The following is a 19,100-nucleotide window of genomic DNA, read 5'->3' as shown; positions in this document are numbered from 1 at the left end:
TTCACCACCGGCAGGCACCCACAGCTGCGTTGCATGGGGGGGGTGACAGGAGTGGGGGGGGGACATGGTGCCACCACCCCAGACCGCTGTGCTGTGCTGGTGGGCTGAGCACTGACGCACTCGTCTCACAGATGGGGCTGCAAACTGCTTTGCTGGGCTGGGAAAGCGCTGGGAGGTGGTGGGGTGGGGATGCAAAGGGCCGGAGCAGGGGTGGGGGGTGCCGGAGGGATTTGGGGGTCTGCAGGAGCCATGCCCATCCCGGGGGTGTCAGGGCAGCATTGGGACACCCTTGGTGGCACCCCGAAGCTTTTGGGGAGTGGATTTTTGGGCTGAGACCGCCACCTTCTGGGAAGCCACCCACGGCTTCACGGGTGACGGAGCCCCACAGTCCCCCACGATGGGGAAACTGAGGCAGGGGAAGGGTGTCACCCTCCTGCCCTTTCGACGAAGCCTTGTTTACTGTAGGACCTACACTAAAGCCGTTTCAGGCAGGGAGCACTCGTGGGCTGCAGCGGGAGCCCGCGTGGGGAAACTGAGGCAGGGGGACCCCCTCTTCTCCATCACCGCCACCCCAAAACACGTTCGTGTCGCTGGCACTTTTTTGGGTGAAAAGAATGCAAAATCCGGCAAAACACACATCTACCCCCCCCCCCAGCGGTGCAACCCCACTTTCTCTCCCCTGCGTGGGCGGGAGAGGATGCTGAACACCCACAACCGGGCTTGGGTGCACCCCAGTCCTCCCAGTCCTCCCAGTCCAACCCGGCAGAGGGCACCAGTAAGCCCAGTTTGTTGCCTTTTCTTCTCCCCCCCCCCCCCCCCCCGCTGCCAGCGGGGGGGAGGGTGGAGGAAGGGGAGGAGGAGGAGGAGGCGAAGGCCGGGTGCGGGGGGGATTTAAGGGCTCGCTGTCCCCCCGGCCCGGCCTCCTCCCGCCGCCCAGGAGGGACGTGGGTGTCGGGACCCAAGTTTGTGCGGGTACGTGTGTGTCCCCGTCCCCCCCCCCCCCCGGCGGTAAGGACCCCCCCGGGGCCACGGCTGCCACCCCCGGGGGAGCGGGGGGGGCAGGGGTGAGGATGGGGGGTGTAACGGGGGGGGGAAGGGTGCGATGGGGACTGGGGGGGTGATGGGGACATGAGTGTGCAACAGGGACACGGGGGTGTGATGGGGACGGAGGGGGTGTGATGGGGACACGGGCATGCGATGGGGACACGGGTGTGCAACAGGGACACGGGTGTGCGATGGGGACACAGACGTGTGATGGGACACAGGTGTGCGATGGGGACGCGGGCGTGCAACAGGGACACGGACGTGCAATGGGGACACGGGGGTGTGACGGGGACATGGGTGTGCAACAGGGACACGGACATGCAATGGGGACACGGGGGTGCGACGGGGACATGGGTGTGCACTGGGGACACAGGCATGTGGTGGGGACACAAACATGCAATGGACATGTGATGGGGACACGGGTGCGCAACGGGGACGTGGTGTGCAATGGGGACACGGGTGTGCAACAGGGACACAGGCATGTGGTGGGGACACAGACACAGGACAGGGACATGGACATACAGCAATGACATGGACTTGTGATGGGGACACGGGCATGTGGCGGGGACATGGGTGTGTAATGGGGACAGACGAGCAACAGGGACATGGGCGTGTGATGGGGACGTGGACACGCAATGGGGACACAGGCTGGGGATGGGAAGAGGGGCATATGAAGGGGACATGGGTGTTGAATGGGGACATGGACACACAGTGGGGACATGGAATGGGGACACGGGTGTGCGATGGGGATGCAGATGTGCAACAGGGACATGGGCATGGGATGGGGACACACGTGATGGGACATGGGTGTGCAACAGGGACATACAATGGGGACAGGGCCATGCAATGGGGACAGGGCCATGCTATAGGGACATGGCCACGCGACGGGGACCCCGATGTGCAATGGGGACCCAACCGTGATGGGGACAGGGACATGCGATGGGGACCCAGCCACGCAACAGGGATCCCGCTGTGCCACACGCACATGGGGGCCGTGCCACCGTCCCCCAGCCCCAGGTTGGTGCCAGTGAGGTGACGCCCCATGGGACTGGTGGCCATGGAGGGGGAGGAAGCTGGCACGTTCCCAGGGGGTCACATTGGTGCCTGCACGGGGAGGGGACATTTCCCTCCCATCCTCGCTTGGCCGAGCCCCAGGGCGAAGGTCTCAGTGGGGAAACTGAGGCACGGACCAGATACCCACCTCCGCCGCAGCTCTCTCCTATCCAGCACCTGCTCAGCACCACAGGATGAAGGTTCTCCTCCTCATCCTCCTCGCCCAGCTCTGCTCACCATCTCTGGTCCCCGGTAGGTGAGGTTTGGGGGAGGTGGGGGGGCAGCACCCCAAAAGTGGGTGCTGTTGGGTGCTATGGAGCCTGGTTTCCTCTCCCCCCCCACCGCAGAGAGGGAGAAGGACCCTGAGTACTGGCGGGGGCAGGCACAGGAGACCCTGCGGGCCGCCCTGCGGCTCCAGCGCCTCAACCAGAACGTGGCCAAGAACCTCATCCTCTTCCTGGGTGACGGTGAGATGGGGGCACCCACCCCGGGGTGGGGGAGGCGAGGAGGAGCAGGGACTGCAGGGGACAGGGGGTGCGATGAAGTGGGTGACGTGATAAATTGGGTGCCATGATAAATTGGGTGCATTGAAGCGGGCGCTGCTACGGTGAATTGGGTGCCATGGTAAAGTGGGTGTGCATTAAAGCCGGTGCTGCGATAAAGTGGGTTTGCAATAAGTTGGGTGCTGGGATAAACTGGGTTTGCAGTAAACTGGGTGCTGGGATAAACTGGGTTTGCAGTAAACTGGGTGCTGCGATAAAGTGGGTTTGCAATAAGTTGGGTGCTGGGATGGATTGGGTTTGCCATAAACTAGGTGCTGCGATAAAGTGGGTTTGCAATAAATTGGGTGCTGGGATGGATTGGGTGCTGGGATGGATTGGGTTTGCGGTAAATTGGGTGCTGTGATAAACTGGGTTTGCAATAAATTGGGTGCTGGGATGGATTGGGTGCTGGGATGGATTGGGTTTGCGGTAAATTGGGTGCTGTGATAAACTGGGTTTGCAATAAACTGGGTTCTAGGATAAACTGGGTTTGCGATAAACTGGGTGCTGCAATAGACTGGGCTTGCAAAAGCTTGGGGGCTGTGATAAACTGGGTGCTGTGATAAACCAGGTGCCGCAACAAACTCAGTTTGCAATAAATTGGTTTTGCACTAAAGCGGGTGCCGCGGTAGACTGGGTTCGCGATAAATCGGGTGCTGGGATAAACTGGGTGCCCGCCAGCATTGCGTGACACCCGTGCGGCGAGCTGGCCCGTCCTCGGCGGGGAGCTGACGGGTGCCTTGGCAGGCATGGGCGTCTCCACCGTCACGGCCGCTCGCATCCTCAAAGGGCAACTGCAAAACCGCAAGGGCGAGGAGAGTCTGCTGGAGATGGACAAGTTCCCCTACGTTGCCTTGGCCAAGGTGAGCCCCCCCCTGGGGTGAGGGGTCGGATCCTGAACCCCCCACTCTGGGACGCCCATGGTGGGGACGCGACACCCACCACAAGGTCACGGGCGGGTAGCCGGCATCGACCAGAGAGGCGAAATTAGGTCAGGGGCGGGTGAAGGGAGCTGGCTCCGGTGCCCGCTCGTCGTGCCAGGGTTTGGCCCGTGGGAATGTGGAGTGGGGGGGGAGCAGTATGAGGCCACCCGGCCGTGGGAAGCTATGGGAACCCCCCCCCAGCTTCTCCTGGCGTCATTTTTCTGAACAAAAGGCTTTTTTTCATTATTAAGTTGGAAGTCCTGGCCGTTCACCGCTGTCTTCCTTTGCCCCGTGGCGGGGGATGCTCATGGCGGTTGCTCCTTTCTCCCTGCCTACAAGCAAGCTGAAAAAAGGCTGAAAGCATCAAAATGAAGCGAGGGGTTGATGGGCAACCAAGCTGGGGGGAGCGAGAGGCAAAATGGGGGGTGCACAGGTGGGACGGGGGGGCCGGTGCGACCAAACAGCATGGGGAGGGGAGCCCTAGGGTGGGGAGGATGATGATGAAGCCCCAGGGTGGGGATGATGGGGATGATGGTTTATTTATTTTCCCCCCACCCCAGACCTACAACACCAACGCGCAGGTGCCCGACAGCGCGGGCACAGCCACCGCCTACCTCTGCGGCGTCAAAGCCAACGAGGGGACGGTGGGCGTCAGCGCCGGTGTCACCCGTGACCGTTGCAACACCACCAAGGGCCAGGAGGTGACCTCCATCCTCCGCTGGGCCAAAGATGGAGGTGAGGGGCTGGTAGGCACTTGGAGAGGGTAAAGCAGGGAGTTTTGGGGGAGTTTTGGGGGTGTTCTTACCATTGTCCCCTGAATTTGTGGTGCAGGCAAGTCAGTGGGCATTGTCACCACCACGCGGGTGACCCACGCGACACCCAGCGCCGCCTACGCCCACTCGGCCAACCGCGACTGGTACTCGGATGGAGAGATGCCCCCAGACGCGTTGGAGGGCGGCTGCAAGGACATTGCCCGGCAGCTGGTGGAGAACATCCCTGACATCGAGGTAGGGATGGGGATGGGGCCAGCCGGGGATGGGGACAGGGCCATGGGTAGATGCGGGACCAGGACCACCCATGGATGAAGGGCTGGGACCCCCCAGTAAACGTTGGGCTGGAACCACCAGTGGGTGAAGAGCCAGGAATCCCAGGAGATGTAGGGAAGGGACCACCAAAGGGTGCAGGGCCAGGACCGTGGGTAGATATGGGGCCAGGACCACCCATGGGTGCAGAGTTGGGACCGCCAGCAGATATGGGACCAGGACCACCCATGGGTGCAGTGCCAGAACCCAGCCAGATATGGGACCAGGACCACCCATGGGTGCAGAGCCAGAACCCCTAGCAGATATGGGACCAGGACCACCTATGGGTGGGGTACCAGGCCTGTTGGGTGGATATTGGACCAGGACCACCCATGGACACACCACTGGGACCCCCATCAGACACAGTGCTGGGACTACAAGCACATATAGGACCAGCCCCCCAAATCCTGCTTAACCCCCCTCCACCCACGTCCACAGCAGCCCCCTCCTTTCTCATACTTCCCCTACCCAAACCCCTCCATTTTCCCCCCAATTCTGCCCCTCGCTGTGGATTTACACAGAAATTCAGCCCTGTAAATAAATACTCTTCTGTCCTTCAAAATAGCCCCAAAGCAAAACATTTCAGCCTGTTATTTAGCTCTTTAATAGCCTCTTCTTCTGTTTTTTTTCCCTTTAATGTAATTTTAAGTCTGTCCCAGGCTGGAAATAATTATATAGCGGGGAAAAGACTTTTTTTTTTTCTTTCCCTTTTTTTTCTCTTAATAATTTTGGCGGTGGTGTTTTGCAGCTTTATAATTCACCTTCTGCGTAGAGAAGGGGGGGAATAAAAAAAATCTCTGCTCAGTTATAAATAACAGAGGCCAAATAAATTGGACTCCAAAGCAAACAGCAAAAGCCGCGGGATGGGGCTCCGTCCCGGCGGGTTCATGCGGGGACCCCGACGTGGAGCATCCCTCCCACAGATGGGGGGGAGGGTGTGGGAGAGGTGGGAATTAAAAAGCCAGATTTGCTGCTGGAAATGGTTATTTTTGTCCTGGGTTTTAATTAATAGGAAGAGATTCAGGGTTATTTTGAGCGAGGTGAAATTCCTCGGGTGTTTTCACCAGCTTTTTTGCGCAGCACTGGGGTTTTCCTGGACATCCCACTCCATCTCATTGGGGTTTTCCCCCCATTAAACCCAAATTGGGGGAAAAAAGAATAATGAAAAATAATTTTTAAAAATGCACTTCCGCCCTCCTTTGCAGGTGATCTTGGGTGGTGGGCGGAAATACATGTTCCCCAAAAATGCCAGTGACGTGGAGTATCCCCACGAGGACAAGCATCGGGGTACCCGCCTGGACCGCAGGGACCTCGTCCAGGCATGGCATGAGGCCAAGCCCCCCGGCAAGGTGATGGGGACTTTTTTTGGGGGGGGTACCTATACATCACCTCGCTGTAACCTTACAAAGGCATTCCTGGGGCGGGGAATGTTTTGGGGAGGGGGATATAAAGCAGCCCTGGGGTTGGCAGAGGTGATGGGGAGGTGACAACCTGCCTGTCCCCCATCCCCAGGTCGCCAAGTACGTGTGGCACCGGCGGGACCTGCTGGCGCTCAACCTCAGCCGTGTTGACTTCCTCCTGGGTGAGTCCCAGCACCCCAGGGTGCCCCGGCCTCAACTGGGTGCTTTGGGGGGACCCCTAGCCAGTCCCGGGGTGCTGGGGCAGCTGGAGTGGCCAGTTACCCCCCGAGGATGCTGCTACCTCCAAGGGATGCTGGTACCCCAAAAAGATGCTGGTACCCCCCCTCAAAGGATGCTGCTACCCACCCTGGGGATGCTGGTACCCATCCTCAAGGAATGCTGTTACACCCCAAGGATGCTGGTACCCTGCCCTGGGGATGCACCTTATTTTTCAGGCCATGGTGCAATTCCCCAGCCCAGCTGGCCTGCAGGATTTGGCCAGGCCAGAGGAAGGAAGGGCTGGGAGTATCCCCTGGTTCCTACCTTATCACCTTGGATCCGGTGGGGGGGGGGGGTGGTGAAATGCTTGAGCCAGCACAAGAAGCGGGTGACAGTGCTGGATTTGCCCCTCCCCCCTTTTTTTTGGTGGGGAAAGGATGTCCCCAACAGTGTTACTGTCCCCAGGCCTCTTCGAGCCGGGTGACATGGTGTATGAGCTGGACAGGAATAATGAGACGGATCCGTCCCTCACCGAGATGGTGGCTGTGGCCATCAGGATGCTCCAGAAAAATCCCCGGGGGTTTTTCCTCCTGGTTGAAGGTGGGAGGGGTGTGGGGGTGCAAAGAGGGGGTAGAGGAGGTGATGGGGATGCAGAGGGGGATGCCAAAAGTGGGGGATAAAGGGGGCGACGGGATGAAGGGAGCAAGGGGGGATGCAAAAAGGGGGGGATAAAGGGGACGATGGGGGATGCCAAAAGGTGGGGGATAAAGGGGGCAACGGCAGCTGCAAAGGAGGGGGATAAAGGGGTGATGGGGGATGCAAAGCAGGGAAGAGGAGGGCAATGGGGGATGTCAAGGAGGGGGATGGAAGATGATGGGGGCCACGGAGGGGGATGCCGAGTGGTGCCGGGGACCGCAGGGGGCCGCATCGACCACGGGCACCACGAAGGGAAGGCGAAGCAGGCGCTGCACGAGGCAGTGGAGCTGGACCGGGCCATCGGGCTGGCTGCCCGCCTCACCTCGCCCCAGGACACCCTCAGCGTCGTCACCGCCGACCACTCACACGTCTTCACCTTCGGCGGTTACACCCCCCGCGGGAACCCCATTTTCGGTGAGTCCCTGCCATGGCCACTCAGCGGGACGGAGGGGACAAAACCTCGGGGACGTCCCTGTCCTGCTGACGGTGCCACTGCCGCCAGGTCTGGCCCCGATGCAGAGCGATGTGGACCGCAAACCCTTCACCTCCATCCTCTACGGCAATGGCCCCGGCTATAAAATTGTGGCGGGTGAGCGAGAAAATGTCTCCGCCGTGGATTTTGGTGAGTGTCTTCTGGGGCAAACCCCCCCCAATTGTTACAGCCTAGCTAAAGTTAGCACTTTTTAAAAATTACTCTTCTTTTTGACTTTTTTCTTTTGCCCCAGCGCACGCCAACTACCAGGCACAATCGGCCGTGCCGCTGCGCCAGGAGACCCACGGCGGTGAGGACGTGGCCGTTTTCGCCCGCGGCCCCATGGCTCATCTCCTCCACGGGGTCCACGAACAAAACTACATCCCCCACGCCATGGCTTACGCCGCCTGCATTGGCTCCAACAGAGCCCATTGCAACGCCGCCAGCCGCCCTGCCACCACCATCCTCCTGCCCTTCCTCGCTCTCCTCTTCCTCCTCTGCTAAAGCGCCTTTTGCAAACCATGGAGGGGGATTTATTTTTAATTCCTCCCTTTTTTTTTTTTTTTTTTCTTTTTTTTGTGGATAGCAGCGCCCAGAAAGAGGAGAGAAAAAGAAAGACTCAGTGGAGCAAAAGCAGCCGCCAGCGGTTTCGTGCTGGGAGCTGCCTCTGTAAATACACGGTTCCTTCCCCTATAATTAGCATCGTTGCCTGCCCTATCCCAAACCCACTGTGGGATTTGGGATGAGAGCTGGAGCCGCGGTGGATAAAACCCCCTCTTTGAGCGAGACGTGATGGGGCTGGGTCCCAAAATGCCTCCTGGTCCCTTGGCTGAGGACTGACCTTGGTGCCCAACTCATCACATGTGTGGGTACCCAGAAACCACAAGACACAAGAAGATGGGGGGAGAAAAAAAAAAATTAACTCACCGGGTTAATTTGTCCCCAAAACTTCTTTCTTTTTTTTTTTTTTTTTTTTTTTTTTTTGCCTCCTGGGTGATTTATTTTGCTTTAAAGGCCTTTGGTTTAAGATCATTTGCTGCCCAGAGAGGGATTTGGGGTGGTTTTGGGACTGGGTAACGCAGGGAGAAGGGAGTGAAGGGGGATTTAAGGGGTGGTACCAGCTGGGGCATGCCCTCTTCATTAGGGTTGGCTAATTAGGGAGGGTAATTAGGGAGTGGGGTAATTAGGGGAGGGGGCTTTGGCAGCTTACAAGCTGCTGGAGGGGGGGATTGAGGCCTGAGGTAGCACCAGAGAGGGGCCTTGGCTGTGCAAATATCCCTGTGCGTGTGCAAATATCCCTGTGCGTGTGCAAATGTCACTGTGCCCGTGCAAACGCTGCCTGAGTTGCGCAAAAGGTGCTTTGCACGTGCGAATGCCGCCTTGCCTGCGCAAAAGTCGCTGCGCACGTGTGAAACGCCGCTGTGCACGTGCAAAAGTCACCATGCATGTGCAAACGTTGCCCTGCCTCTGCAAATACCACTTTGCTCATGCACGAGCAGCCCCTTGCACACCCCGGCTGCATTGTGCATTTGCAACACTCCCCCCCCAATCACCCCCAAAACACCCCCCCTGCACCCCTCCAATCACCCCCCCGCCTTTTATTTATTTACCAGCATTATAAATAAATCTCTGCTCCGGTTTTTTATTAACCGGCAAACTTTGGAGTGGGCGAAGGCAGTGACCCGAGCGGCACCGGATTTCAGGGGTGGGGGGGCCCTGTGACACCCCCACTTTGCTCGGCGCCCTTTGCACCGGCATTGCCGGTGTCGCCGGCATCCCCAACCGCGAGCCAACCCCTGGCACTGGGGCTTCCCAGAAACCAGGCGGTACCAAGCTATGTTTAACCGGTCCCGGGGTGCTTCGTGGTTTTTGGGGGTTCGGGGGGGGGGGGGGAACAACCATTTTTTCTTGGCCGGGGATTTGGCGTGAAGCCGGTGGCCGCCGGGGCTGCTGGCCAAATGCCGCTCCCGACGCCTGGTTGACCGCCAGAGCTGAAAATAAGGGGGTGGTGGGGTTTTTTTTGGGGGGAGGGGGGGGGCCTGCCATGTTTTGGGTTACCCACAGCACCCCAAAAATAGGGAAAATCAAATCAAGGCTTTGCTCGGCCTGACTGCCATGATAGCCCCAGAATTTGGGTAAATGACTCCCCAAAATGGGTGAATTCGGGGTGGTTTTAAAACTATGTGGAGCATCAGCCCCAGCTGATGCTTGGGGATTTGGGGATTCCCCCTCCCCCAGATGTCAGGACCCCCCGCCCTCCAGCATTTCCCAGCCGTAGCGATAAATAAACCTTTATTTTATACAGGACTTATGGGACACACAAACACGATTTGGGAGGAGGGTTGTTTGAAAAAATAATTCCCTCCCCCCCAGTTCCAGCATCCAACCCATTCCGGAGCTTTTTTCCCTTAAAATAAAAGGGGGGGGGTGCAGGGGGACCCCCACTTTGGATTTGCCCTGGATTTGAGCCCCCCCTTTTTTTAGGGAGGGGGTGATGCTCGGGTTGGACCCGCTTTTCATTTTGGGGGAGCCCCCACCCCATGTGGCATTGGGGTCACGGTGGACGGGTGGGGGGCCCTTCGTGGTCCATCACACACCCCAAGGGGTAGTTGGGGTGATGGAGATTGTCTGGGGGGGGGAAACACCCCCATTTTTGGGGGGATCCCCCCAAATCCTGCACTGGGGATGATGGCTTCGGCTCCTGGCACAGGGGTGGAACACGGAGGGGGGTGAAGCGGTGCCACCCCACCCCCCCCGCCGCCTCCAGGGATGGGGGGGACTGTAACTATGAACCCTGTGTGGAGGGACATCAGTGGGTGCACCCCAATATGGGTGCCCCCAATATGCGTGCACTGGGGGGGGGGGGGGGCACAGCCTCACCGGATTCTGGGGGGGCCGCTCCAGCTGGATTTTGATCTCAGGGCAGGGGGGGTCAGGGGGACGGTGGCCTGGGGGAAAAGGGGGGGGCATGAGCACCAGTGGGGGGCTCCCCCGGCCCCGCAGCGGCCTGACGCCCCAGTGATGGGCTACCTGGGGGGATACCGGGGGGGTCATCTGGCCAGGGAGTGTCGGTGAAGGCGTCGCGGTGGGTCCCCGAGGGCGAGCGGCTCTCCTAAGGGTGCGAGGGGGTGTGTCAAAGGGGTGCTGCCCCCCCCCGCCCCCCCAGCACCCTACATCCCCCTCCCAGCACCCCAGTACCCTGCCCGGCTCGCTGGGCTCCTCGGTGGCGCTGCCGAAGCTGCTGGCGCTGGAGGAGGAGCGGGAGAAATCCGGCGGCTCCGGCTTCTCAGCCCTGCCGAGTGATGGTTCCCAATGCCAGGGACAGGCTGGCACCACGCCATGTGGCTGCCACCGCCATGGCCCGCCGTGACGCCACGCTGTCCCTGTGCCACCCCGTCCCCACACCATCCTGTCCCTGTGCCACCCCATCCCCGTGCCAACCCACCCCCATGCCATCTCGTCCCTGGGATGTCCCATCCCTGTGCCACACCATCCCATTCCCGTGCCACCCTGTCACCACACCATCCCTGGGATGTCCTGTCCCCAACACCATCCCATCCCTGTGATATCCTATTCTCGTGCCACCCCGTCCCCGTGCCAACCCATCCCCATGTCCCTTGTCACCGTACCAACCTGTCCCCGTGCCACCCACCCCTGTGCCACCCCACCTCCGCGCCACCCGAACCCCAAGCTACCCCCATCCCATGCCACCCTGTGCCCAGGCCACCCAAGTGCCACCCCATCCCTGTGCCACCCCACCCCACTGCAGCCCCCTGCTACCTTGTCCCCGTGACATACAGTCCCTGTGCCACTAGGTTCCTGGGTGACCCTGTCCCTGCGACACCCCATCCCTGTGCTGTCTTGTCACCCTGTGCCAACCGTCCTGGTGCCACCTTGTCCCGGTGTCATCCCATCCCAGTGTCACCCTGTCCCATCGCATCCCTGTGCCACTCTGTCCACGTGCCACCCCATCCCAGTGTCACCCTGTCCCAGTGCCACCCCATTCACATGCTGCCCCATCCCAGTGCCCTCCAGTCCCTGTGTCACCCCAATGCCACCCTGTCCCCATATCACCCCATCCCGGTGCCACCCCATCTTGGTGCCACCCTGGCCCATTGCATACCTGTGCTACCCTGTGCTGGTGCCATCCTGTCCTTGCGCTGCCCCATCCCAGTGCCCTCCAGTTCCCGTGTCACCCTGATGCCACCCTGTCCCCATGTCACCCCATCCTGGTACCACTCCATCCCTGTGCCACCCCGTCCTGGTGCTACCCTGTTCCCTTGCCACCCCATCCCAGTGCCCTCCAGTCCCCATGTCACCCTGTCCCAGTACCCTCCTGTCCCCATGTCACACCATCCTGGTGCTACCCCATGCTGGTGCCACCCTGTGCCAGTGCCACCATGTCCCAGTGCTACCCCGTCCTCGCGCTGCCGCATCCCAGTGCCCTCCAGTCCCCGTGTCACCCTGTCCCGGTGCCCCCCCATCCCGGTGCGGGACCTGTCGGGGTGCCGGCGGCTCTCGGGGGAGCTGTGTGCGGAGCAGGCGCCCTCGGGGGCGGCGGGGGCGGCGGCGGGGCCGTCCCTGGGGGGGAGGCGGCGGGCAGTGAGGTGACACCGGGAGGGGACACCGGACGGTGCCAGCCCGGTGTCCCGGTACCGGAGCTCACCTGCCGGCCGGCGCCTCCTGGATGCTCTCGATACCGATGGCGCTGGAGCGGCGGGAGGCGAGCGGCCCGGGCCGCCGCCGCGACGGGCTCTTCCCGGGCACCAGCAGCGCCTGCGGGTCGCCGTTAACCGGGAACCGGGGAGGGGGGGGGGGGAGAACACCGGGGGGGACACACCGGGGGGGCTGTGTCCGTGCCGGGGGTACCCACCTCTTCCACAGAGCCCAGCCCGATGGCGCTGCCGCGGCGTCCCCGCCGGCTCCCGGGCACCAGCAGCGACTGGGGGCGGCACCGCGTCACCGGCCCCGGGGGGGGCACCGGGGCCACCGGGAGGGGCGGGGCCGCGCGGGTGAATGGGGCTGCGGGGAGGGGGCGGGGCCGACGGGGGCGGGAGGGGCTTAAGCGAAGGGGCGGGCGGTGGGCCTGAAGAGGCGGGGCTTAAGGGTTGGGCGGGGCGTGCGCCTGTCGGCGAGGCGCGGGGCTACCTTGGGGCTGGCGGGGGGGAAGGGGGCGGGGCTGGCGAGCGCGGGGCGGCCCTGTCCCCTAGAGGGGGCGCGGCCTCGCGGAGGTGGGCGTGTCCTCAGCCAGGCGCCGGCAGGCAAACTGCCCGGGCGGTGGGCGTGGCCAGCGCGGTGGGGGCGTGTCCTGGGGCGGGGCACCCACGCCGGGAGCGCGTTGGCGGGGGGGGGGGGTCCCGGGGGGGTCCCGGCCTCCAGGGAGGGGCTGCAACCACCCCCCCCCGTCAGCACCCCCCGGTACCGCCGGGCGCCCCCGTCCCGCAGTTTTGGCGGGGGAGGACGACGGACGACGCCCGCCCCGCCGTACCCCACCTTGAAGGACTCGAAGAATCCCGGTGCGGCGGCGCCGTTGTCGGGACGTTCGTCGTCGGGGCCGAGCCCCAGCATGGCCTGGCTGCGGGCCTGCAGCTCTTCGTGCAGCGTCTCCAGCAGCGCCGCCCGCGTCCGCTCCTGCGCACCCACCGCGCTGCCGGGGACCCGCTGCCACCCCCCCGCCCGCCCCCACGGCACCCACGGCACACGCTGTGTACGGCACCCCCGAGCACGGCACCCACAGCAGGCGCTGTGCCGGCCGTACGGGGCACCCCCCCCTCCCACCCGCCCAGCACCCACAGCGGGCGCCGCAGCCGCCGTACGGGGCACCCACGCAGGCTCCCCACCCAGCACTCAGCGTGCACGGCGCCCACAGACACGCCACCGCTGCAGGCACGGCCCCGCCCCACGCCCAGCAGCCCCCAGTGTACCTGGCACCCACATACAGAACACCCGGCATACACGGTACCCACCCGCACAGCCCCCCGCATCGTCCACGGCACCCACAGGCACAGCCCCACCGTACGCACGGCACCCGTGGCGTGCACGGCACCCACAGAACTGCTGCAGGCGCAGTACCCACGGCGTGCACGGCACCCACTTGCAGGCACGGCACCCGCTGCAGACATAGGCCCCGCAGCAGGCTCAGCACCCACAGTATGCGCAGCACCCATGGCATGCACCACCCCACGTCCACAGCACCCACGTGCCCCACGGCGTGCACAGCCCTGTTGCAGATGCGGCGCCGTGCTCAGCACCCACGTTTGCACCCACCTCCAGCTTGGCGAACTTCTCGGCCTTGTAGCAGGCGTACTCGGCGTTGATGAGCTTCGTCAGCAGGAACTCCTGGAACTCAGGGCCCTGTGGGGGCGAGGGGCAACCCTGGGTGGGTGCCACCCTGGGGACACCCCCCCCCCCTCACCGACAGCACCCATGGGTGCTCACCTTCCTGAAGATGGCAGGGTCGGGCAGTGGCGGGCCGAAGAAGGGCACGTCGTCACGGGCAGTGACGGAGACCTGTGGTGGGTGGGTGGGTGGGACGGGGCACCCCACTGCCCCCAGCACCCCGTAGGGATGGGGAAACTGAGGCATGGGCTGGTACCTTGTAGAGGGTCCCCTGGGAGGCGCCCTGCTCCAGCTGCACCACCACGAAGGCGTGGAGGAAGTTGGAGGCGATCATGTCGGGGACGAAGGGGGTGTTCTCATCCTGGAAGACGATGGCCACGATGTCATTGCCGATGTGACGCTTCCGCTGCAGCTGTGGGGATGGGGGGGGACACGGGGAACGGGGGGGTGGTCACACCGGGGGGGCAAAAGGAATTGCAGACCCTGTGCCCCATAGGTCCCCCTGGAGCTTTTGCATCCCATAGACGACCTCCAGCACCCATGGGGTGTGCTGCTAGCCCTTGTGTCCCACAGATGCTCCCCAGCACCCATGGGTGCCCCAGGAGCCCCTGCACCCCATGGACACCCCCAAAGCACCCATAGGTGCCCCGCCAGCCCTTCTACCCCATGAGGGTGCCCCAGGACCCGCTACACCTCCTCCCCAAGCACCCACGTGTTCCCCCCTCCCAACCCTTGCCTCCCGCCTTCCTCCATCCCCTCTCCCAGCACCCCTGGGTGCCCCACCTGCTGGGCATCCCCCTCGGTGTAGGGCAGCTTGGTGGAGACGTGGAACATGATCTCCTTGTCACGGAAGTGGCAGTAGACCGACTCGCTGCCTGTCTGCCCGTGGGTCACATCCAGCCCCCCCCGAAACCTGGGTGGTGGGGGGACAGGCACCCTGAACCTGGGATCCATGGGTGCCCCCCACCCAGCACCCCATCACGCACCCCTTGAAGTCCCGCAGCTGCACCCGTTGACCCAGGATGTCGAGGAATTCGGTGAACGCCGGGCTCTCCTCCGTGGTGCCAAAAAGCTCCTCCTCAGAGGTCTGCGGTGGGGTGGGGATGGGTGCCAGCACCCACCCGGGACCCCCCCACCCTAACCCCCGCCCACCCCACCCCATACCTGCCCCAGTTTTTGGTAGATGACCCCAAATTTGAAGTGGTTGCTGAGCACGTGCTCGTCGAAGGCGAGGATGAGGCGGGATGCCTGCGGGGTCAGGAGGGGGTGGAGGTTGGGTGGGGGGCACCCCGGGGTGCCCCCCACCTGGGGGTGCTCCCTGCACCCCGTTCACCTTGGGGTAGAGCACAGGGTAGAAACGATCCACGTTGACATCCTCGCACACCAGCTGCGGGAAGGATGGGTGATGCAATGGGTCACCCAGGGAGGGGAGCACCCATGGGTGCTGCCGGGGGTGGTGCACCCACCTTGGCCATCTGCACCACGTTGGGGAACTCGGCCAGGCAGGAGATGGGCACCACGTCGTGCAGGGTGCGGGCACGGGTGCTGTGGGGTGAGGTGGGGGGTCAGGATGGCTCCCTACCCCCAGCCAGCACCCATGGGTGCCCCCGGCACCCTGCTCACCGCAGCAGCAGGTGGAGGTGCTCTTGCTCGTCGTACTTGAGGGAGAAGACGAGGTGGCCCAGCGCGGGGTCCAGAGAGTAGTAGTTGAAGTGCTCCTGCGGGGAGGGGGCCAAGCACCCATGACAGCCCCAGTGAGTGCTCATGCTGGCAGGCACCCGTGCCATGGGGCACCCACGCCCATGAGCACCAATATCCATGAGCACCCATACCTGTGGGGCACCCATCCTACAGATACCTGTAGGTTCCCTATGCCCATGGACACCTGTGTCTACAAGCACCCATGCCATAGGGCACCCAGGTCCCTGAGCAGCCATAAACCTGAGCACCCATCCCCATGGGGCACCCATGTCCATGAGCACCCATACGCACAGATACCACCACCTATGGAGCCCGTACGCTCACGGGCTCACATGCAATGAGCCACCCATGCCCATGAGCAGCCATGCCATGGGGCACCCTGGTCCATGAGCACCCACACCCACAGGGCTCCCATGCTCCCATAGATACCCACACCCATGAGCACCCATATACGTAAGCACCCATGCCATGGGGCACCCATGACCATGAGCACCCATGCTTATGAGGTCTCCATGACCACGCCCAGGCCCAGCCACACCCATGGGGAACCCACCCACCCCAAGCACCCATGCCTGGAGCACCCACAGGGCCTCACCTTGCCCAAGAAGTGCTTGCGGTAGATCTTGGCCGTGTGGTTGCCCTCAAGCCTTGCCCGGGTGCTGGGTGCCGGGGTGGGGGGGGACTCGGGTGCCCCGCTCAGCTGGTGGTTGGTGCCCTCGATCCAGTAACCCCCAAACTGCGGCAGGAGGATGAGGGGGAACGGCCCCTCCCGGCCCAGCACCTGCACCCACAACTGAGGTGGGTGCTCTGGCCACCCACCCACCCACCCACCCAGCCGCTCGCCTCCCCCTGCACCCATCTCTGGAGGGGAGTGGGTGGTCTACCTCGTGCACGCTGGGGTAGGGGATGTAGTCCTCCTCTGTCTGCAAGACAATGGGGTGGGTGAAGGCTACGCCAGCACCCATGGGTGCTGGGGTGGGAGAAGGCCACTCAGGCACCCATGGGTGCTGGTTGGGTACCCCCACCCCAGCAATGCCTACCTTGAGTGGTGGGGGGATACCATGGCGCTGCTGGGCCATCCTGCTGCCCTGCGGGAGATGGGGGCTGTGGGTGTCCATTACCCCACCTTGGGATGAGCACCCACGGGTGGGCAGCACCCATGGAGGCTTACCTCGGGGTGGGGTGGCCAAGGGGATGGCGGTGCCGGCTGGAGATATGTCTAGGTGGTGCAGGGGGGCCCAGGGAGGTCCATGGCGCTTCCTGGGGGAGAGGAGAGCTCCCCCACAGCCCCTTGCCGTGACGCTTGACCGCTTGGGCAGCAGCGTTACCCCTGAAGCCTACTGATGGCAGCAAGCCAAGCGCCACCTTGCTGGCTGCCAGGAGCCAGCGGGCCAGGAGCGGCAGGTGTCGGGTTCACTACATGGGGGTGCCCGGCTACTGAGGTCGTCCCCCCAACTCATCGCACCCCCCCACCGCCACCCCCCCACCCCCCCACGAGGGGCGCCCTCTGCGGGCGGGAGGCGGCGCCCGCGGGGCAGCACCACGGACAGCGCCGGGCACCGGCAGCGCCGAGCACCGTCCGGGACACGGGGGGAACACGGGGGGGACGCGCCGCGACAGCGGCCCCGCTGCAAAGCCGTCCTTGTGCAAACGCAGCCGTGGTGCAAACGGGTCCCAGCCCCCTGCAAACACACCCCGGCCGCGCGCGGCCCCTCGTGCGAGCACGAACAGTCGTGTAAACGCGCCCCGTCCCTGTGCAAACGCGGCGGCGTGCGAGCGTGTCCCTGGTGCAACGGGGAGCCTCGTGCAAACGCACCCCATCCCTGTGCAAAGGCGATGCTGGTGCAAAGGCCCCCCTGGTGCAAATGAGCCCCGTCCCTGTGCAAACACGACCCTGGTGCAAACACACCCACCCCTGGTGCAAGTGTGACCCATCCCTGCGCAAGCACGCCCCTGGTGCAAACGCGACCTGTCCCCGTGCAAACACGTCCCCGTGCAAACACGACCCTGGTGCAAACGTGACACGTCCCCGTGCAAAGGCGACCCTGGTGCAAACACAACCCGTCCCTGTGCACCCGTGGGTCCCAGCGTGACCCTGCCGGGCAGCGGGGCCCTGGGGGGTCCTGGGGGGGGGGGGCTCTCCCATCGCTCCCCACCCCCCAGCACCCAAGGGTGGGGGGAGGCAGTCCCGGGGGGGGGTGTAGTAGAAGCGGCGGGGGGGGACACCCAAATGTGGGGCCAGGCTGGGGGGGGGGGGGGGCATAAGGGGCAGATTGGGGGGACTGGGCTGGGGGGGGGCACGGGGGGGGGGAGATGATGGGGGCAGGATGGGGGGGAGGCAGAAAGGGGGACACAGATTTTGGGGTAGCGCCGGGGGAGGCAGGTTTGGGGGGGGGCAGGTTGAGGGGGTTAATTAATGCGGGAGATATTTGGGGGGGGAAGGTTGGGGGGGCAATTCATGGGGGACATATTTTGGGGAGGGGCAGGTCGGGGGGTATATGGGGGGGGTTGATCCCCCCCCCCCGCCCTGCCGGTACCGGCAGCGGCTGAAGGTCACCGGGGGACGGGCCCCCCCCCGGTACTGCGCCGGTGGCGGGGGGGGACGACACGGACAGCGGGGGGGTGGGGTGTCTCCGGGGGGGGACCCCGGTTCCCGGTGCCCGCGGCGCGGCACTTACCGGAGGGTCGGCGGGGCCGGGGCCGGGGCCGGTGCCGGTACCGGAGCGGAGCCGGTACCGGAGCGGAGCGGAGCGGGGGCCCCGCCGCTCTCAGCCACCGCGCGGCGTCACGTGCGGCGGGGCGGGGCGGCCCCTCCGGGGGCGGCCGATACCGGGGAACCGGTACCGGAACCGGGAACCGGCACCGGGGAACCGGTACCGGAACCGGGAACCGATACCAGCTCCGGGAACGGGGCGCTGGGAACGGCGTCACCCCCCCAGCCTGGGGGGTCCCGTGTCCCCTGTCCGTCCCCCCCAGGACCACCTGGGTGCCCCCTCCCGCCGTCCCCAGCACCCGTGTCCATCCCGCCCCCCCCCATGCCGGGGTAGCCCCCAAATCCCTCCCCGGTCCCCGGGGAACCCTCTCCACCCCCCACCCCCCCCCGCCATGGCCGGTACCCGGGTCCCCCTCTGCCCAATCACCTGCATCCCCCCATCATCCTCCTCCCCCTTCGGCTAGCGGGGTCCCCCCCTGCATCCCTCCCCGGTATCCCCACCTCCCCAAGACCCTCTCCATCACCCCCCAACAGCACCCAGGAGGTGAGTGACATCCCCCCCCCACCACCCATCTCCCCTCAGGGGCTATTTCAGAGGGACACCCCAGCTCCGGGGGCCCTCGAGGAATGGCTGGCACCGGCTCCCCGCTGCCGGGTGCCAGGGCGGAAGGAGCCGGGGCCTGGCACCGAGCCCCGGCCACGCAGCCCCCCCGGGGAAGCGGCAACCCGGGCAACGCGCCAGTGCGGGGACAGGGTGAGACGTGACGCGCCGGCGTGGGGTTGGGGACACCAAAACCAACCCTGCAGCTGCCTTGGCCCATCCCGCACCTGTGCTTCCATGGGGAAAGGGCTGCCAGGCGGCACACGGCACCGTTGAGCCTCCAATAAAAAACACGCGATGTGCCAAGGTTGGTGC

General features: G+C 64.0%; 2 protein-coding genes across 4 annotated transcripts; one reads left to right on the top strand and one right to left on the bottom strand.

Moving 5' to 3' along the window:
• The first annotated feature begins 855 nt into the window (after positions 1-855).
• On the top strand, positions 856-8,319 carry ALPL (alkaline phosphatase, biomineralization associated). The gene is made up of 12 exons (XM_069780452.1): positions 856-972; positions 2,257-2,349; positions 2,445-2,564; positions 3,387-3,502; positions 4,123-4,297; positions 4,394-4,569; positions 5,850-5,993; positions 6,157-6,226; positions 6,729-6,863; positions 7,182-7,373; positions 7,462-7,581; positions 7,685-8,319. The coding sequence occupies exons 2-12, from the start codon at positions 2,292-2,294 to the stop codon at positions 7,933-7,935; spliced, it is 1,557 nt and encodes a 518-aa protein (XP_069636553.1). The 5' UTR covers positions 856-972; positions 2,257-2,291; the 3' UTR covers positions 7,936-8,319.
• A 1,387-nt stretch (positions 8,320-9,706) lies between these two features.
• On the bottom strand, positions 9,707-18,273 carry RAP1GAP (RAP1 GTPase activating protein). Of its 3 annotated transcripts, none has more exons than XM_069780441.1 (22): positions 18,150-18,273; positions 16,643-16,731; positions 16,512-16,559; positions 16,356-16,394; positions 16,067-16,252; positions 15,394-15,488; positions 15,237-15,315; positions 15,104-15,157; positions 14,935-15,018; positions 14,757-14,857; positions 14,554-14,683; positions 14,027-14,182; positions 13,870-13,941; positions 13,699-13,785; positions 12,925-13,062; positions 12,305-12,373; positions 12,098-12,207; positions 11,929-12,012; positions 10,630-10,723; positions 10,462-10,543; positions 10,304-10,379; positions 9,707-10,216 (listed from the first exon to the last, which is right to left on the bottom strand). In XM_069780441.1, exons 3-22 carry the CDS (start codon positions 16,548-16,550, stop codon positions 10,021-10,023), a joined length of 1,971 nt encoding a protein of 656 aa, XP_069636542.1. In that variant the 5' UTR covers positions 16,551-16,559; positions 16,643-16,731; positions 18,150-18,273; the 3' UTR covers positions 9,707-10,020. The 3 variants fall into 3 exon arrangements, with proteins under 3 accessions (XP_069636542.1, XP_069636543.1, XP_069636544.1); XM_069780443.1 differs by having other exon boundaries at positions 10,104-10,225; positions 10,312-10,379; XM_069780442.1 differs by lacking the exon at positions 11,929-12,012.
• Positions 18,274-19,100: the final 827 nt, after the last annotated feature.

The sequence above is a fragment of the Haliaeetus albicilla genome, chromosome 4, assembly GCF_947461875.1.
Source record: "Haliaeetus albicilla chromosome 4, bHalAlb1.1, whole genome shotgun sequence".
NCBI lineage: Eukaryota > Metazoa > Chordata > Aves > Accipitriformes > Accipitridae > Haliaeetus > Haliaeetus albicilla.
Note: the sequence above shows the minus strand (reverse complement) of the source record. Positions and strands in the feature narration are given on the sequence as shown.

Bases quoted from the DNA above. Each gene is read 5' to 3' on its own strand.
- ALPL (XM_069780452.1), top strand. From the start codon at position 2,292: ATGAAGGTTCTCCTCCTCATCCTCCTCGCCCAGCTCTGCTCACCATCT. The intron at 3,503-4,122 runs GTGAGCCCCCCC...CCCCCACCCCAG, and splicing joins CCTACGTTGCCTTGGCCAAG to ACCTACAACACCAACGCGCA. The intron at 7,374-7,461 runs GTGAGTCCCTGC...CACTGCCGCCAG, and splicing joins CCGCGGGAACCCCATTTTCG to GTCTGGCCCCGATGCAGAGC.
- RAP1GAP (XM_069780441.1), bottom strand. From the start codon at position 16,550: ATGGCCCAGCAGCGCCATGGTATCCCCCCACCACTCAAG. The intron at 14,684-14,756 runs GTGCGTGATGGG...CCCACCACCCAG, and splicing joins CAGCTGCGGGACTTCAAGGG to GTTTCGGGGGGGGCTGGATG. The intron at 10,724-11,928 runs GTCCCGCACCGG...ATCACTCGGCAG, and splicing joins AGCCGCCGGCACCCCGACAG to GGCTGAGAAGCCGGAGCCGC.